Genomic DNA, 17191 nt, shown 5'->3' with positions numbered 1-17191 from the left:
GACTACCAATGGGGTGAGAAAGTTTTACTTGAATTAAGTGTTTAAGAAAAAAGACATCTTATTTCACAATTTTTTTTCTCACCCCATTGGCAGATAATTTTGATTGTTTTAAGGACAATTTTACTTAAATTGTATATTAATTTGTCTTAAAACTAGACTTATTTACTTAGGTAAATTTTCCTCATCAAGAAAAAGCATCTTAATTTAAGAATTTTTAGATATTTCTACTGAAAACAAGACAAAAATACTAAGTAAGGAAGTCATTTTTTGCAGTGTTTTACTATTAAATATTTTTTTAAGCACCACAATTTTGGGGGCTTCTCTGGGCCCCCTCTTACTCGTGGGCCCCGAGAATTGTCATTGTTTACCCCCCCTTTACAGCGCCCCTGACTATTGGCTAGTTCATGCTATATGCTAGCGTTTAGGCTGAAGTAATACTATTGACGTTACACAGTTAGTCCATACTATAAAACTTACCACTCAGAAACATCCATTAACAATCTCCAAAAAAATTCCTCAATTTCCTTATCTTAGGGTGACCATACGTGCCATTATTCCCAGACACGTAGCTTAACTCTTATCTGATACAGACTCAAACATAAGATCTGTTTACACACACACAGAGCTACTGAAGAAGCAGCTCTGTGAAACAACCAATCAGAACAGAGCTCAACATTATTATTCATGACCTTTCAAATAAAGTGATAATTGATCATTTCATCCTAAAGGAAAATCCTAGGGATGTAAATGGACATTTAAAGACATCTCTGCATCATTTTTGCATTTAAAAAAGCTGCATACCTTCTAGTTCAGAGAAGAGTTTAACAGATTATTTTAATGCATTATTTGGCACCTTCAAAATTAGTATTGTTTAAAATAAAAACGACACTCTATTGTTGCTAAAAGAACCACGATTGGTCATTTAGACAAGACATGTTTTTATTATTTTGAAAAATGTCAAACATAAAGGCACATAAGGGCTGAAAATACTAAAGGAGCATTTCTGTGCAGTAATAAATAAACAGACATTCCTATGGCAGGACAGACATGTAAACATGAGAGCATCTCTCTGAAGTACAGCACCTACTGTAGGCTACACTTGTAATAACCGGCACCAAGAGAACATTCTGGCATTATTATGCATTGATAAGAAGTATATTAAATACATTCAGTTATAAAACAGAGCTTGCATAAGGAGTGAAATGCATATCAACAGCTGCTTCTCCCAAAAAATATAAGATAAATGAACATTAATGTGCTGAACCCTTACAGAGCAGCTACATTACATGTAAACAAAAACAATATATTATATAATGTACCTCAGCAATGGGACTGATTATTATAAATATATATATTATTTATCAGCATTATAATTCATTTTATAAAAAATATATGCTTACTTCTCACAAAATTCATTTGACCCTAAAGCAGAATGTTTTTCAGAGTTCAGTGCAATATCCTATGAAATAACACTGCAATACTAAATACTACATGTGGTGAGATTAAAATGACAGGCAATGACCTAAAAAGGTAAAGATTTAGGAAATAAATGCTTAAATGATCACACAAACACACTTATGATATACAGCTTTATATTAGCAGGCTTTCTTTTTCTCTCTCTCACTCCACCTCCATGGCAGATAGATCCTTCTCATCATCAGCGCTCTCAGGCAGGCTGGTTTCAGCTTCTGGAATTTCAGGGTTCTTCTCTTCAGACGGGACGTCTTCTGCACAGAGCTCTGAACCTTCTGCCTTTACAAGTCCTGGACTCACTGCACACACAGTAAGTGTTTGTGTTAAAAATAAAGTCTAACAAGAGCGTACAGAGGATCACTTTTTCAGATAATTCATACAGACAAACTCCAATGTTCACAATGAAATTTCCAGAATTAAACTGTCTTTCTTTGTTCAATCGAGAAGAAATAATGTTTTTTTTTTTTTTTAGGGCTGGGGTGATTCACTAATCTGGCGATTCAATACTATCCCAATAGATTTAATACATATTCCGAATCTGTGGGTATTGCGATTCGTTGTTTCAATCTTTGTGCTTTTGTTTGCCAAATAAAGACTAGACAAAATACTTGATCATACCTAGAGACTATATTAACAAAAACAATGGATTACATTTTTCTTAATTTTTATTTCAGGAGCAGACCACATACATAGTGGATATTAAAACCATAAAACTTTCCAAAACCCTGAACTTGAATATAATATTCAAATGTGCAACATAATGAGTAGAAACAATCTCTAAAATAAAATAAAGTGCCATGTTAAACAGTTCCGATAAATAAATAAGCTACTGAACAATTCATTTAAAATTAAACAACATATTTAAGACTCTAGACAAAAAGTATGTGCTACAAACCAAACTTATGCTTGAGAAAGAAAGTGCAGTGCGTGGTCATAACTTTTAAAAACAAGAGCCAGTTTTTTATTGCCATAGAAACCGGTGCGGAGGTACGCTTGAGACTGCACACGTGCATTAACGCCTTTACGCTGACTGACTCCGATCATCGGGTTTTACCACAGTCTATGGGTTTTACACACAATGGGTTTGTTAATGTTAATCAGACCAGTGTCCTCCGCGAAGACTTTTAATGCATTAAAACAACACTAAAGAGTTTTTGCTCTTTGCTCCCCCTACAGGTTGGAAGCGGAATTGTCCATTAACACTGTCGTATATAATTTAGCCTACTGCAGCAAAGCTGGCTCTGATTGGATTGTAAGTCTGCCGTAAAGCAAGTTTTTGAAGTTTTCACTCGAACTACAGGACCCGACCCGACGGTTGGAAACTTCTTTAGTGCAGTTTTGTCCGATAGAGGGCTGCAAAGCGAATGTGAAATGTTTCGAGTGGATGAACGACTGAAACTTCTTTTGAAAGGTTATTTTAAGGTAAAAAAAAAATCTTTGGTGTTGCTTTAAATTTGTCTTAAGTTCAGAAACATGTAAGGATGCAATGTGACACAGAGCTTTTGCAACTAAATTCATCGAGAAACAGCGTACACGAGGGACACAACGTGCTCACATTCAAAATGTCATTATCAAAGAGTGTCATTATCACGTGCAAGTGCAGAAATAATTCTCAAAGTAGTTTGCTCCCCTGTCTCTGCCATGGTTTCGCTTTCTCACTTCAGCTTGAAACGGACGTTATTTTCAACAAATACGTTTTGCCCTTTGTTGGAATAAAAGCGGTAACGTCTCCCCACCACCTCTTTGGAAAAGGAAAATAATTAAATATATAACGATTCTGAGGCAAACAAATCGATTTCAAAATTGTTTTGCTAAGAATCGCGATAGTTTGGTAAATCGATTTTTTTCCTCGCACCCCTAGTTTTTTTGGAAAACATTCCAGGATTTTTCTCCATATAGTGGACTTCAGTGGACCTCAACAGTTTACAGTTTCAGTGCAGCTTCAAAGGACTCTAAACCATCACAACCGAGGCATAAGAGTCTTAACTGGCAAAACCATTATTTTCACAAAATAAAAAAATACTTTTAAACCAAAAAGTACTACTCATCTTGCCCTAGCCGTGTGTTGCATCAGCAAAACCTTATGTTATTGATAATCACGTGGAAAGGTCATGCGTTACATATGTAAAACGCACACTTGCGGACCATTTTAAACAATAAACTGAAAACAAACATTAATTAGAGTCATTCCACATTCAACAACATCTGAACGCTCCTCTTTCTTCACACTTGTAAAGAATGGAGCGGTAGTTTTGCATACATCATGCGTGACCTTTACGGCATACGTCATTACGTAATACCCAAGGTTGCACTGGCGCGTCAGTATTTTTTTTTTTTTCATTTTTTGGTGAAAATTATGATCGTTTTTCTACATAAGACCCTTATACCTCAGTTCAATGTCATTTGAAGCTGCATTAAAACTGTAAACTGTTGAGGTTTAAAAGATATGTTTCTTCTCGACATCAAACTCGTTAATTCCTACTGACACAACTTCCTACTTCTATCAGAAACATGTCATGGGCAGAACACGTAACAAAAGAGGAAGTGAGACAGTGCATGTGTGTGAGGGAGAGAGACAGAGAGAGCGACGGAGGGCAAAACCCTACTAACTAGGAAGCACTGCAGGGAGGGGGGAATAAAAGCCTCTAAAGCTTTTAATCACCTTACAGATCTGCTTTCAGACACAGAACATCAGCAAACATTTCCTCAGAGGTCACGAGCGGCAGGGATTCATACACACACAGCTGAGTCTCTCACACACTCACAACAACAACACCACCACAAATCGCTCTCTTCAGAAATCCTTTCTTTAATACAGAGCAGAGCTTCTGTGGACATCAGGAGCATCTAAACATCATCTGCGCCCGCTGCTCAGGTGAACTCTGGTAAAGATCTGGTACCTGGCACAGGTGGAGAGACAGGCAGGTCCGTCTCCATGGCAACAGCAGGGGGGTCTTGGCTCATCTTGGTTTCTGCAGAGGATTCTGGGAGACGCGGGGCCTGGGGACGCATCCTCCGGGCAGGGTTCAGGAAATAACAGTAGGCACATCTGAATGCTGAAAAGCAGCAATAAAAACACTCAAAATTCTGAATGAACTTTAAGACATTTATATGAAGAAAAAAAACACACAGCTAAATTTTGAATGTGTTATACCTTACCATTTAATATCAATCAAAAAAATCTGTTATTACTTATGCTAACAGGTAAACATTAACATGATTCAATGAGTGCTGCACATTTATATAAAACTTACCAATATACTCAAACTCTTCCTTTAAAGCCATGCCATTATGAGACAAACACTGCTGGCATATCAGTGCGTATCTGCAATAAAAATAATATTCATGTTTTATTCAATCTGTCATCTGTTATTCATGTTTAAGGGTGGTACAGTATCAACCTATGATCCTTTAGTTTTAATATAAAAATCGATACCCTTACAAAAACACTCTCCAGTGACTATTGTGACCACTTTAAAGAAACGCAAATAATTTTGAAATTAGTCTAACTTTTACTATATTTCCTTAATAAGGAAAGAATCATGTGTACTGGTTATAGATTGATATTTAAATGACACACACAGTGTCTATATAGCAACAAATAAACATTTAGTCAGTGGCTGTGGGTGGGGCTTTAGCAGTGCGACATCACATTAACAAGAAAATCAAAACAGCAGGTTTTGCCGATAAAAATTAGATTTTTTTAATTGTAGGGTAGCCAACACACATTTATGTCTAAACACCTTGTAAAAGTGGATTTGCATAATAGGTTCACTTGATGTTACCCCAACTAACCCCCGATACAGCCTAAGCAACATTAACAATCTCTCATGTCCTGACAATCACCATTAATGTGCGTTATCTGTTTATTATAATGGGCTATTTTAACAGATCCGAAACCAAATAAAATTAAGCCCCATCCTATATGCTTTCCTGCAGAACATGAATCTGTTTTATAAAAAATAACTAAAAAACATCAAAAGCATGGTTTCACGTCATCTTATATTAATATACAAATTTAAAAGATTTGAATTTAACTAAAAAATCTAAACTGATCTTTAAATCCCTGTCTACTGGCTGAACTAAAACTAAACTTCTCTGCACTATATGGTTTCTCTCCACTATATTTTTCAACATTATGTATCATATACAAGAGTTTGCTCAGTGTACAGAAATAAATCATGGTCTCGAGATAAAGCGCTCACCTGTTCTGAGGTCCATCACCCACTAGGTACTCAATGACCCTGTCCACAGCACCTCTCTCTCTGGGGAGGACGGGTCGGACCAGCGGAGGTCCTGGAGGGTGCATTCCTACAAACACATACACACCCGTCAGTGCATATCTCTACAGAGGCTGCGGTGATATCTGTGGCTCCATGATGAATGATAAGAGGGACGGCGTTTAATTATGACTCCGACAGGGACATCCCAACTGACACATGCTGTGATCCACGCTCATAATTAATATAATTTAACATCAAGAGCGATCATAGCAGGAAGAGTGGTCATTTCTGCCAGCCTTGGCATAGTTTGGAATCCCTGCTGTTAACTCATTTACCAACATATGGAGACGCCGCAGTTGACCAAGGTGCTTTTCACTTCCAATTTCCTCCTAAAGGTGTTTGCGTGAACTATGCACAGGACTGTTCATAACATACACGACTAACACAACCAGGCCATGTGTCACCTGTCAGACACTACAGATGTTTTAAAGAGAACATGGAGACACAAAACACAAGTTATCTGGACTTCCTCTTCTTCATTTATTTTACCGGTTTGAATCAATAACCTCACGTTAATAAAAGCCTTCCAAATTTCACATTAAAGGAAAAGTTTGACTTTTTTGAACACAGTAAAAGTTATATAAAATAATATTGCTAGCTTTGTAATGGCATTGAATAGTAACCAGGATCTTGAAGCATCAATCCATCATCCATACCAGTCCTGTTGGTTAATACGTGTCATCAGAGTCAAAAAGATATGCAAGAGAAAACTATTAGTATTTTGAGCTTATTTAGAGATTGATGATCGTCATATGGTCATGATGAAACACGTAGTCACGAGACACACCAGAAGCAATGATCGTCTTACATACCGTTGCATAAGCCAGCATGCCACATGGGCCTAGTCCACATGTTTTTTTAAATAGAGTTTATGCTGCTTTGTTTAAAAAAAAATAATCTTGTCCACACAAACAAGGTTTTAAAAAAAATCTCTGTCCACATAAAAAACGCCATGAAGCGCTGTCGGGAGAACGTCAGACCAACAGGTGGTGCTATAAACCTGACCATAAAGCTGCAAGCAGAGTTTCTGAAAATCTTCACACTGACAAGAGTTTTCAAAACCGGTTTCAATGACCCGATACTGCATTTGCATGTGGAATTGCAATCCACACAGAAAAAGTTGCGGTATTGAGAATATCCATGTGCATGTGCACATCAGGGCATTAGATCATAAACAATTTGCAATGAGTATGCATTGCATTTACATTTAAATGTAACTTATAAGTCTCCAAATATGCATAAAATACAGACAGGTTTCTCTCACAAAAGTATTGTTTTGCTTTAGATGACACATGTTAAGCCAACAGAGTCGTGTGCATGATGGATGGATGCTTCAAGAACATTTACAAAGCTAGGAAGAGCCAGGATATTATTTCATTAAACTCTGACTGTGTTATTAGGGCGAAATTATTGGCCAACTTAAATTTTGGGTGAACTATACCTTTAACAATTAGGTAAAACTTATTTTTTCTTATAATAAGCAGCTTCTTCCTAGCACAGCTCACAAAAAGATATCGATAAAGACCACTAGCAAAAGAGCCCATCTATCAGGGCCACAGCCAATCGGATATTTACTGAGGTCTTACCCATCATCCCCGGGGTTGCCATGCCAGCTGGGGTTCCAGGTCTCCGTATCAGACCCTGCGGAGTGGAGGCGGACAGAATCTTTTCAGGCGGCCCACCAGGTGCAGAGAGTGGGGTAGGAGGGGCTGAAGTTGCAGGGCCAGCAGGTGGACGTCCAAGAGGACGAGGGGTGACGTGCCTCTGACGCAGCTCTGAAAATAAATAAATGAATTCAGTTTATGCCGTTTGTAAGATGGACTAAGGTCTATATTACAAGTTGCAAACGTAAAAGTTGCAGGTTCAGTCTGATTACAAGAGCAAAAATTTAAAGGGGACATGACATATAAAAATCGGACTTTTTTCATGTTTAAGTGCTAAAATTGGGTCACCAGTGCTTCTATCAATTTAGAAATTGTGAAAAAGATCAACCCAGTCCACTATCTGCAAGCATGTGAAAAAATAGGTCATTGACATTTGGCTCCCTTTGTGATGTCAGAAGGGGATCTTATTATAATAATACCGCCCCTTAATATGCGCTATCCAACCACGACACTGCCATTTAGTGCAGAGAGAAAGAGAATTGACAGCAGAATTGAGTTTCAATCTCAACAAACAACCATCATGGCAATCAGTGTTTGCATTTCATCAGCTCATTTGCATTTAAAAGGACACACCCAAAATGCCACATTTTTGCTCACACCTACAAAGTGCCAATTTTAACATGTTATCATAAATTATCTATATGGTATTTTGAGCTAAAACTATACATATGTACCCTGAGGACACCAAAGATTTATTTTACATCTTAAAAAAGCTCTTGTGAAATGTCCCCTTTAAAACAGGATTAGAGATATCTCACCTTGGCCTTGTCTTGGGGTTGCAGATGGACCTATGGGCTGAGCATCTAACTCCTTCAGAAGAAATACAACACAAGTATAAATACATGATCTCAATCCATATATGATGAGGTACTAAGATGAGGTACTTACAAGTTTCTTCTTTGATTCTGGATCGAACCGCTCCAGAATCAGTTTAGCATTTTTGTACGTTTCAGTTTCCATCACCTGCTCAAGCTGTGAGAGATCATGACACGCTCAGCGTCAATACCTTAAAACACTAAGACCTCAAAAACCTCATCGACTCGCGACAGTGAGAAACAACATCTGTCTCAAACTGAAGTAGCCAGAGCCGCTGCTCGTTTCGGAGTTTAAAAGCGGAGAGAAAATCTGTCGGTCTTCTGTTGGGTTTTGCTTTAAAACTTCATTTCAGGGAAAGAGCAAATAGTGCTAATTATTTAACTTTAATGAATAGAATAATTACAAGACCTACTGCGATAATGGGGAGTGTGAAAATCCATCAGCTGTAATTATTGAAAGTTATTAGACATGACAGCCGATGACAAGCAATTTCTCAGATTTATTTCCTCCCATCACTAAACACTATTAATTTAAAGACAAGTCGTTAGTCGAGCACTTTACCAAATAAAGTCTCGGTGCCAATTACCCGCCGTCTTCATTGATTTCAGATTATTTATTAAGAACAGAAATGATCTCTTTTTCACAGTGACAGCAAAGGGGCTCAATATGACGAAAAACAGGACGCCGGTAACATCAGTACAGGGCTCACCTGCTCATAACTCCCCGATTTAGAGTTTAATAGTGTTCATTTAATACAGTTTAAGTTCGACTGTATAATAAGTAAGCAGCTTTGAAGTGTCAGGTGTCAGGTATAGAGCAAAACTGAACAACATTCAAAAACACGTCTACTTATTACTCACTATTTTCTTTTTCTCTGCTTTCAGCTCTTCTAATTTTTCATCTAAAATGCAAAGACAAACAAAAATAACCTGTCGTAAGATTAACACCACACAACTCAGTTTGAATTATGCAATGAACATGTGACGTTCTTACTGTTTCTCTCGGTTCGTTTGTTGTATAACACAATCAGCAATTTCCTTAACAGCCAAACTCTGTACACAGGAAGAGAAAATAAAATCGTCATGACACTTATTCATCGCATTCATCAAAGTGACAAGCAAATTGATGCATAATTGATAAACAATAAGAGCAACATGTGGCTGTCGATTCATTATGACATAAAACAAAAAGCATCCAGAGTACTTACAACAGAGGAAATATGAAGAACGGTGATGCCACGATTAATTTTCCTATTAGTCGTTCGGGGATGTACCACACATAGATGACTATAGATGCCATGAGGTAAAGCAGTGCCGAGTATAACAGCAACCTGTAAAGCCATAACTTCTGCTGCTTCTGGTTCTTCTCCCGATATTCCTCAAGGGACTGGATGTCCTGAGCAAAGTTAATAATACACACAGCACCATTAGGGCTGGTGCCATTCAAATAGGCAAGCCAAATATAAGATAAAGAGAGTTCAGTTTACATGGATGATCTTGCTTTCTCACCAGAGAACTGTGCATGGTGTAACACAGTGCATCGTGGGTTAAAAAAAAAAAAAAACCTAAGTCAAAATCTGTGTGGATGTTTTAATAAGGGTAACTGCAAAATGCACAAACATTAGGTAAAAAATTGGTAATTTAGAGATGAGGGATTTGCAGGATCAAATAACAGCATACATGGTTTGTTAGGAAATATTTGGCCAAAATACAACTATTTGAAAATCTGGAATCTAATGATGCAAAATAAAAAACGAAAATCAGAAAATCACCTTTAAAGATGTCTACCTTTAAAGATAAATAAAGTCTTTAGCAACTGCATCCGCTCACAAAAATAAAGTTTATTTATATTTATACAGTGTTTACCACAGCACTTTTCAGTTCGGGCGGCCCGCCTAAGCTGGGAAACTCCAACGCCTTAATTAGGTCTATTTACTAGTCATTCCAAAAAATAATAATTTGCTGCAAAAAAAGGCCAAGTGCATCTCGGAAAATAGTGCGGACACTCTTCACACTGCGAGTGGGCACCCACGCCACACGGCCAAAATGAGATAAAGACGTGGTCAGGAGTCCGCACCGTCACTGTCTGTAGGATAACTAACCAGTTGATAAAACATCTCCGAGAATAGCGCAGACACGCTTCACACCGCGAGCGTGCACGCGTGCCACACGACCGAAATAAGATAAAGACGTGGTCCGTCATGTCTGGAGGATAGCCAGTTGATAAAAAAACAAGTGTCCGTGAGGATTGTAAGTGGACTTCTGTTTTGGGGTTATTTAAGCCTGTTACTGTATTCGTCTATGGTTCTTGCAAATTTAAAGTAAGTTAGCTGGTGATTTTGTTGTTTGAGAAACCTGCTAGCTAGGTTTCACGTGACTGTTGATTAGATATAATTGTTGAGCGCTCTTGCGCATTATTTACATGCTACAGTAGTTACACTCCTTTAAGATAATATAATTAATTAGGGGTGGGACAAAAAAATAATTTCTAAGATGAATCGCGATTCGGACATGGGCCAATTCTGAATTGATTCACAAATGTCTGTTTTAATGTCTTACAACAGAAACAGGACATATATATATATATATATATATATATATATATATATATATATATATATATATATATATATATATATATATATATATATATATATATATATATATATATATATATATATATATATATATATATATATATATATATATATATATATATATATATATATATATAGAATTAGGGATGCACCGATACCACTTTTTTGGAATACGAGTACGAGTACGAGTACTTGCATTTCAGTACTTGCGGATACCGATACCGAGTAGTTAATAAAAATATGATTTTAATTTACAGGTAACAGCTTTAGTAATTTAATTTAACAAAAAAACAAAGGACTAGTTTTCCAGTTTGTTGTAAACTCTGCCTCTTTGGACAACACAAGAGGCATTAACCCCTTACACGCCGCTCAAACATCGACATTTCTCAGACCGTGGTATCGATTCCAGGTATCGGGGGACTTTTAACGAGTACTTTAGAAAATGTGGTATCGAGGCCGATACACGATACCAGTATCGGTATCGGTGCATCCCTAATAAGAATGACATTATTTATCCCTTAGTTGCATTAAAGTACAGTATATGACAGTTCAGAGACTAGTAGCAAAAGCGCAAACATTAACCTGGCTTTAAAGGGATAGTTCGGCCAAAAACGATATTAAACCCATGATTTACTCACCCCCAAGCTGTCCGAGTTGCATATGTCCATCGTTTTTCAGACAAACACATTTTCGGATATTTTAGAAAATATTTTATATCTTTCAGTTGATTAAATGTAATGTTACGGGGTCCAGCAATAGTCCACGACCTTCAAGTCCAAAAAAAGTGCGTCCATCCTTCACAAATTAAATCCAAACGGCTCCAGGATGATAAACAAAGGTGTTCTGTGGGTAATCCGCGCTGTGTTGTTGTAGAAATATCCATATTTAAAATGTTATTAACGTTATAAACTACCTTCCGGTAGCGCCGCCATCTTAGACTCAGGAGAGAGTATTAGCGTAAGTGTACGCACTTTTCTTAGTGACGTATGACAAATTCGGAGGGCGGGGGCACAGAGCAGCAGCAGAGAAACTCTGTACGCTGCGTAAGCTCTCATCCTGAATGTGGATCACTCCAAGATGGCGGCGCTACCGGAAGGTAGTTTATAACGTTAATAACATTTTAAATATGGATATTTCTACAACAACACCGCACGGATTACCCACAGAAGACCTTTGTTTATCATCCTGGAGCCGTTTGGATTTAATTTGTGAAGGATGGACGCACTTTTTTTGGACTTGAAGGTCGTGGACTATTGCTGGACCCCGTAACATTACATTTAATCAACTGAAAGATATAAAATATTTTCTAAAATATCCGAAAATGTGTTTGTCTGAAAAACGATGGACATATGCAACTCGGACAGCTTGGGGGTGAGTAAATCATGGGTTTAATATCGTTTTTGGCCGAACTATCCCTTTAAGAGCAAATGTGATGTAATGACGTCACAGATATGCAAATTAGTAAGTCAAGAATCGATTCTGAATCGAATCGGGACCCTAAGAATCGATTCTGAATCGATTTATGAGGGTCCAAGCGATTCCCGAATAGTGGGAAATAATAGTTTTTTTTTTACAATTTTTGCGCTATCTATCATCGTTCGCCAGACGTTCTACAACATCTGCTTTAGTTTGTGTTTATTAACCCTATAGTTTCACTTCATCACACAGCTATTCCCATTAGAGGTAAAAACATTTAATTCATTAATAATCTAGTGTGTGTTCATTTTCTGTCATAGTTTCTTCAAAATTAAGTTTTATTTGAGTGTTTTAAATAAAAATATTTTAATTTTCATCATAACGTGTACGCCCCACACCTTTGATTGCCACGCCCCCAGCCCTGCCCCAGGCCTAACCTTACTAACTAACACATTTTCTGCGGGATTTTTAAAACAATTTTGACCCATATAATGTATTTTTGGCAATTGCTACAAATATACCCGTGCTACTTTCGTGGTCCAGGGTCACAAATGACCTTAAAAATGCCAACTCAACAGAGCGACTCTCACTCAGAGGACCATTCAAAGTGTGTAGTATTGTATAACCCCCATCCTAAAATATCTAACGTCCATTCCACAGAGCCTGTGCTACAGCAGACATTTGTGTCTGTCTGTCTATATTTCTCTCTCTCTCTGTGTGTTACTCTATAAGCTCAATGGCAGACTGGAACAACCTGATTGAACCTAGAAAGATCATCTAAATAACACAGACAAGTTTTTGAGCTGGACTATCATCAAAAACAGTGTGCATACTTTGAACGTGTCTGTACATGCCGACTTCCGCCTAAACAACTGCTTGAGTCTATTGTGGATTCAGTGTGTAAAGACAAACTTAATGTTAACAAAGTGTGACATACAGAACTGATGACGGAAAGAAAATCAAAGACTGTGCCATTTAATACCTTATCAAGTCCCTCCAAAACTTCCACAGTGGTTGGCTTGGTCTGTGAATAAACACATCAGAGTCAAGTACAGTAAGAACAGTACAGCTAACTCTCAGATGATACAGCTTAAGTTCTTCTGTGGGACAAAGGACGGGTACAAAATTAGTTACAGAGAAGTGATAACATGCGCATATGGGAAATGTAAAGTATAGAGAAAGGGTTTGCATTTGAGTTATTTTTTGAGTATATCAGCCTATATGAGCACCAGAACACCAGATCGCCACTGCCATCAAAAATGAGATGATATTAACCGAATGCTCTCTGCAAGTATTATACATTCATCAAATAATTATGCTTTAAATTCCCTTAACCCCCGGCCTCACGCCATTCAGAAATATTGTGTTGTTGGCATGAAAACGTTTAAATGCCACAATGAAAAAGCCTGATGAAGATCTTTTGATCGAAACATTGCCATAACAGTGTGCAGACTCTCTCTTAATTTGATATATACATTTTGATCCAGCAACTGATGTGCATACTTCAACTTACTCCATTTAATAAAAGTGTAAACAGCAGATTTAAGGTGACTGAAGCAGTATATTTACCCTCCAGCGAGATACTGCGGCCCCCATCCTGTGAGGGAAGTCCTTCTCTTTAAGTCTGGGATCTTTCACTCGTTACACCACGTCAAAAATTAACACCTGTATATGAAGACATATACATGAGTCCTACACTAACAAAATAAAAAAATAAAAATATCATGAACATGAAATAACCGTAGAAAGCAACAAACTTTTATTTACATCAGCCTCTAAAAGAATCACTCACACTTAAACCGTTAGTTCACCTCAAATTAACTTATTTTTATTATAACTCATCCTCATATCCTTCAAAGCCCTGAGGAATGTTTTATATGTTGTTTTGGGTTTTCATTACACAATAGGAGGGACTGTGAATCAATAAATAACTTCAAGCAACTCATGCTGTAGTTAATATTTCAAGTGTCCTCAAGACATAAGAATGGGTTTGATTCAAATGAAACTAAACAAATTCATAAATTCAAAATGATTGTAAGTAACAGAATTTTCATTTTAGGGTGAACCAATTCTTTCAGGGACAGCGTTTAGCTAAATCAAGGCCTAGGCCTTAGTTATGTTAGGACATTTAAGTAGTTTTTCCACATACCTACCTTAAAAAAACAATACTAATGTGCATCTTGAGACAAAACAATAGAAGTGATATATGTTAAGATATATCAGTAAAATGTGTTTTTAAATAAAGGCAGCACAAACATGCATTTTAGTCTGGGACTAGGACAAGCCCTGTCTGTGTATGAATGTCACTGCATTAGAAAACACCCAAGAAACCAAAGTGACATAGTCAAAAAAGTGCTTATAAATAAAGTAACTTTCTGTGCCATTTTCAATGATTTTAAACCAATTTTTTGTCATTTAAGTCAATGTATTAAAGCAGGAGTGGGGAACCCTGGGTCCTGGAGGGCCACTGTCCTGCAGAGTTTCGTTCCAACCCTAATCAAACACGCCTGAATTTAATTTCCAAGTAATCCTGAAGACTTTAATTTGATTTTTCAGGTGTGTTTAATTAGGGTTGGAACTAAAGGCTGCGTCCGAAACCGCATACTGTATAGTAGGTACTGAATTAGATGAAGTACCTACTTACTTGGCGTTAAAACAGTAGGTACTGTATAGTATGAATCCGGGTAGTATGAATGAGATTCGGACGTACTACATCCGCCATGTTGCTACATCACGTGACATACGTCGTCATCACGTCATGTCATTTCAGCGCGAAAACAGCCGCGTGCCTCTTCTTCTTCGTTGGATAACTCCTCGTCCGGGGCATCATGGGATAGTGAAGCGTCCATCGTATGCACACTGCAAAATCTAACCGGAAGTAGTAGGTCATCCGGGTACTTTTCGCATACTGTTTTTCGAATACTATGTATTCGGACATACTACTCGCCTCGCCTACTGCTTTTCGCGTACTATATAGTATGTAGTAGGCGGTTTCGGACGCAGCAAAACTCTGCAGGACAGTGGCCCTCCAGGACCAGGGTTCCCCACCCCTGTATTAAAGGAATAGTTCACAAAAAAAGGTAAATTTCTCATCATTTACCCACCCTCATGTTGTAACAAACCTGTATAAATGTCTTTGTATGACAAACAAAATGAAGAGGAATGTTTGTAACCAAACTGATCATGAGCCCCATTCACTTCCATAATATTAATTTTCCGCCTATGGAAATGAATGGGGCTTATGATTGATTTGGTTACAAAAATTCCTCAAAATATCTTCCTTCGTATTCATAAAAAAATTACTCATGTTTGTCACAACATGAGAGTGCAAAAATGACAGAATTTTCATTTATGGGTTCATTTAATTTATACAAATACTCCGGTATGACTCCAAACAATGCACAAAAAAAAACAAATGTTTTTCTTTAACTTACTATCTTTCTGAAAGATAAATGCCATTTCATTTACTATGGTGTTGTCTAATGCAAGGACATTACTACAAAATAAGCCGTGACTTAAGTGTCCAAATACTTTCTAGAGCAGAAGATGAGGTATCAGATGACACCCCTCTATTTTAAACTACGCTCTCTACAAAAGTTTAAAGACGTGCCTCCAAAGTTAATGTTCGTTTAAAACTTTTAAGTCGTCACTTTAAACCGCAAAGAGTAAAATAAAAAGCAAATTCACTTCATTCAATGTCACCCATTCAACTTAAGTAACTAATGCAAATAACACTTTACATAATGCAAAAACAAGAACTTGTGGGTTTTGTCGAGTTTGTGTTATGTCTCGCGGTTTAAAACTGATACACAGGATAAACTTCGTAACTGTTTAAACTAATTTCACTTACGTTAGACGCAACACAAAAATATGCAAATGCGCCTTTAAGATGTAAAACTCGTCGATCCATGTTGCTTCTCAAAACCAATCCCACATATACGTTTCATAAATGAAATGCGATAAAGACATTTAACGGAAGATTAGAGAGTGACTTAAAGTGCTGTACAGTCAGCTGATAAAGCGGATACGAATGCGTATCAGATGTAGCGCTCTCTTTAACGCATGCAGCCATACGCCGGCTTTAAAATGCATAAACACAGCGCAAAGAAGATAAGCAATGATTTACCTGCGAATGATAGATGTGCAGCAATGAGCTGCGATATTATTCCTCTACTTCAAGAGTAGACGTCATCAAACTGTTCCCACAAGTCCGCGCGCCACTCACTTCCTGTCTCTCATGATCACGTGACCAAGCGCGGGAGCTCATAAACTGCGCTTTTTTGATCCATGTAGCCTAGTAAAGCCCTTTAAATGTCATATGTTAGGGTTTTTTTGGATAATTAAACTATTGTGTTTATTTTAGTTTTTTAAACTGTTTTATTTGTTTCTGTTTGATTTTTGCTGTCTTTGTTTTCTTAACTGTTTTAGGGCTTGTTTGTAAACTAAAGTTAACCTTCATACACATGTTTGAGAATAAAAAAAATAATGTATAACAATTAAAATATAAAGTTCACCGCCTTATTTAGCTACCCAGAAATAATTGTGCATGTTTTATTTTATTTATAGAAGAAAACATTTATTTAATTTATGACCTTTAAAATGTTTATAGTCCAAGTAAGGCCTCAACAGTTACTTGTGGTTAATTTAATGCATTATATCACTTTGATTTTTTTTTAGTCAAAACTATTGATAGGATAATATATTGCAGAGGCCAATTGACCGGCCGATATTTGGATTTTTTTTCCCCGACATGGGACGATAAATCTTTTCAATCGGCCGGTAAATTTCTCTAAGGCGTAATTTTGATGTTTGTAATAAAAAAGATACTCAGTGTCACTCAATGTAAAACCAAAGTTTGACAGACAGTAAAATGACCAATCATTATTTACTTTTTAACATGACATTATGTTGTGTCACACACAACACCACACTAGTTCAACACA

General features: G+C 37.1%; 1 protein-coding gene across 1 annotated transcript; it reads right to left on the bottom strand.

Moving 5' to 3' along the window:
- Window positions 1–920: 920 nt before the first annotated feature.
- On the bottom strand, window positions 921–16479 carry lnpa (limb and neural patterns a). The gene is made up of 13 exons (XM_065293206.1): window positions 16375–16479; window positions 13818–13913; window positions 13231–13272; window positions 9444–9631; window positions 9230–9288; window positions 9097–9137; window positions 8309–8392; window positions 8179–8230; window positions 7343–7531; window positions 5679–5784; window positions 4728–4798; window positions 4374–4529; window positions 921–1772 (listed from the first exon to the last, which is right to left on the bottom strand). The coding sequence occupies exons 2-13, from the start codon at window positions 13842–13844 to the stop codon at window positions 1621–1623; spliced, it is 1167 nt and encodes a 388-aa protein (XP_065149278.1). The 5' UTR covers window positions 13845–13913; window positions 16375–16479; the 3' UTR covers window positions 921–1620.
- Window positions 16480–17191: the final 712 nt, after the last annotated feature.

Source organism: Paramisgurnus dabryanus, chromosome 15, assembly GCF_030506205.2.
Source record: "Paramisgurnus dabryanus chromosome 15, PD_genome_1.1, whole genome shotgun sequence".
Lineage (NCBI taxonomy): Eukaryota > Metazoa > Chordata > Actinopteri > Cypriniformes > Cobitidae > Paramisgurnus > Paramisgurnus dabryanus.
Note: the sequence above shows the minus strand (reverse complement) of the source record. Positions and strands in the feature narration are given on the sequence as shown.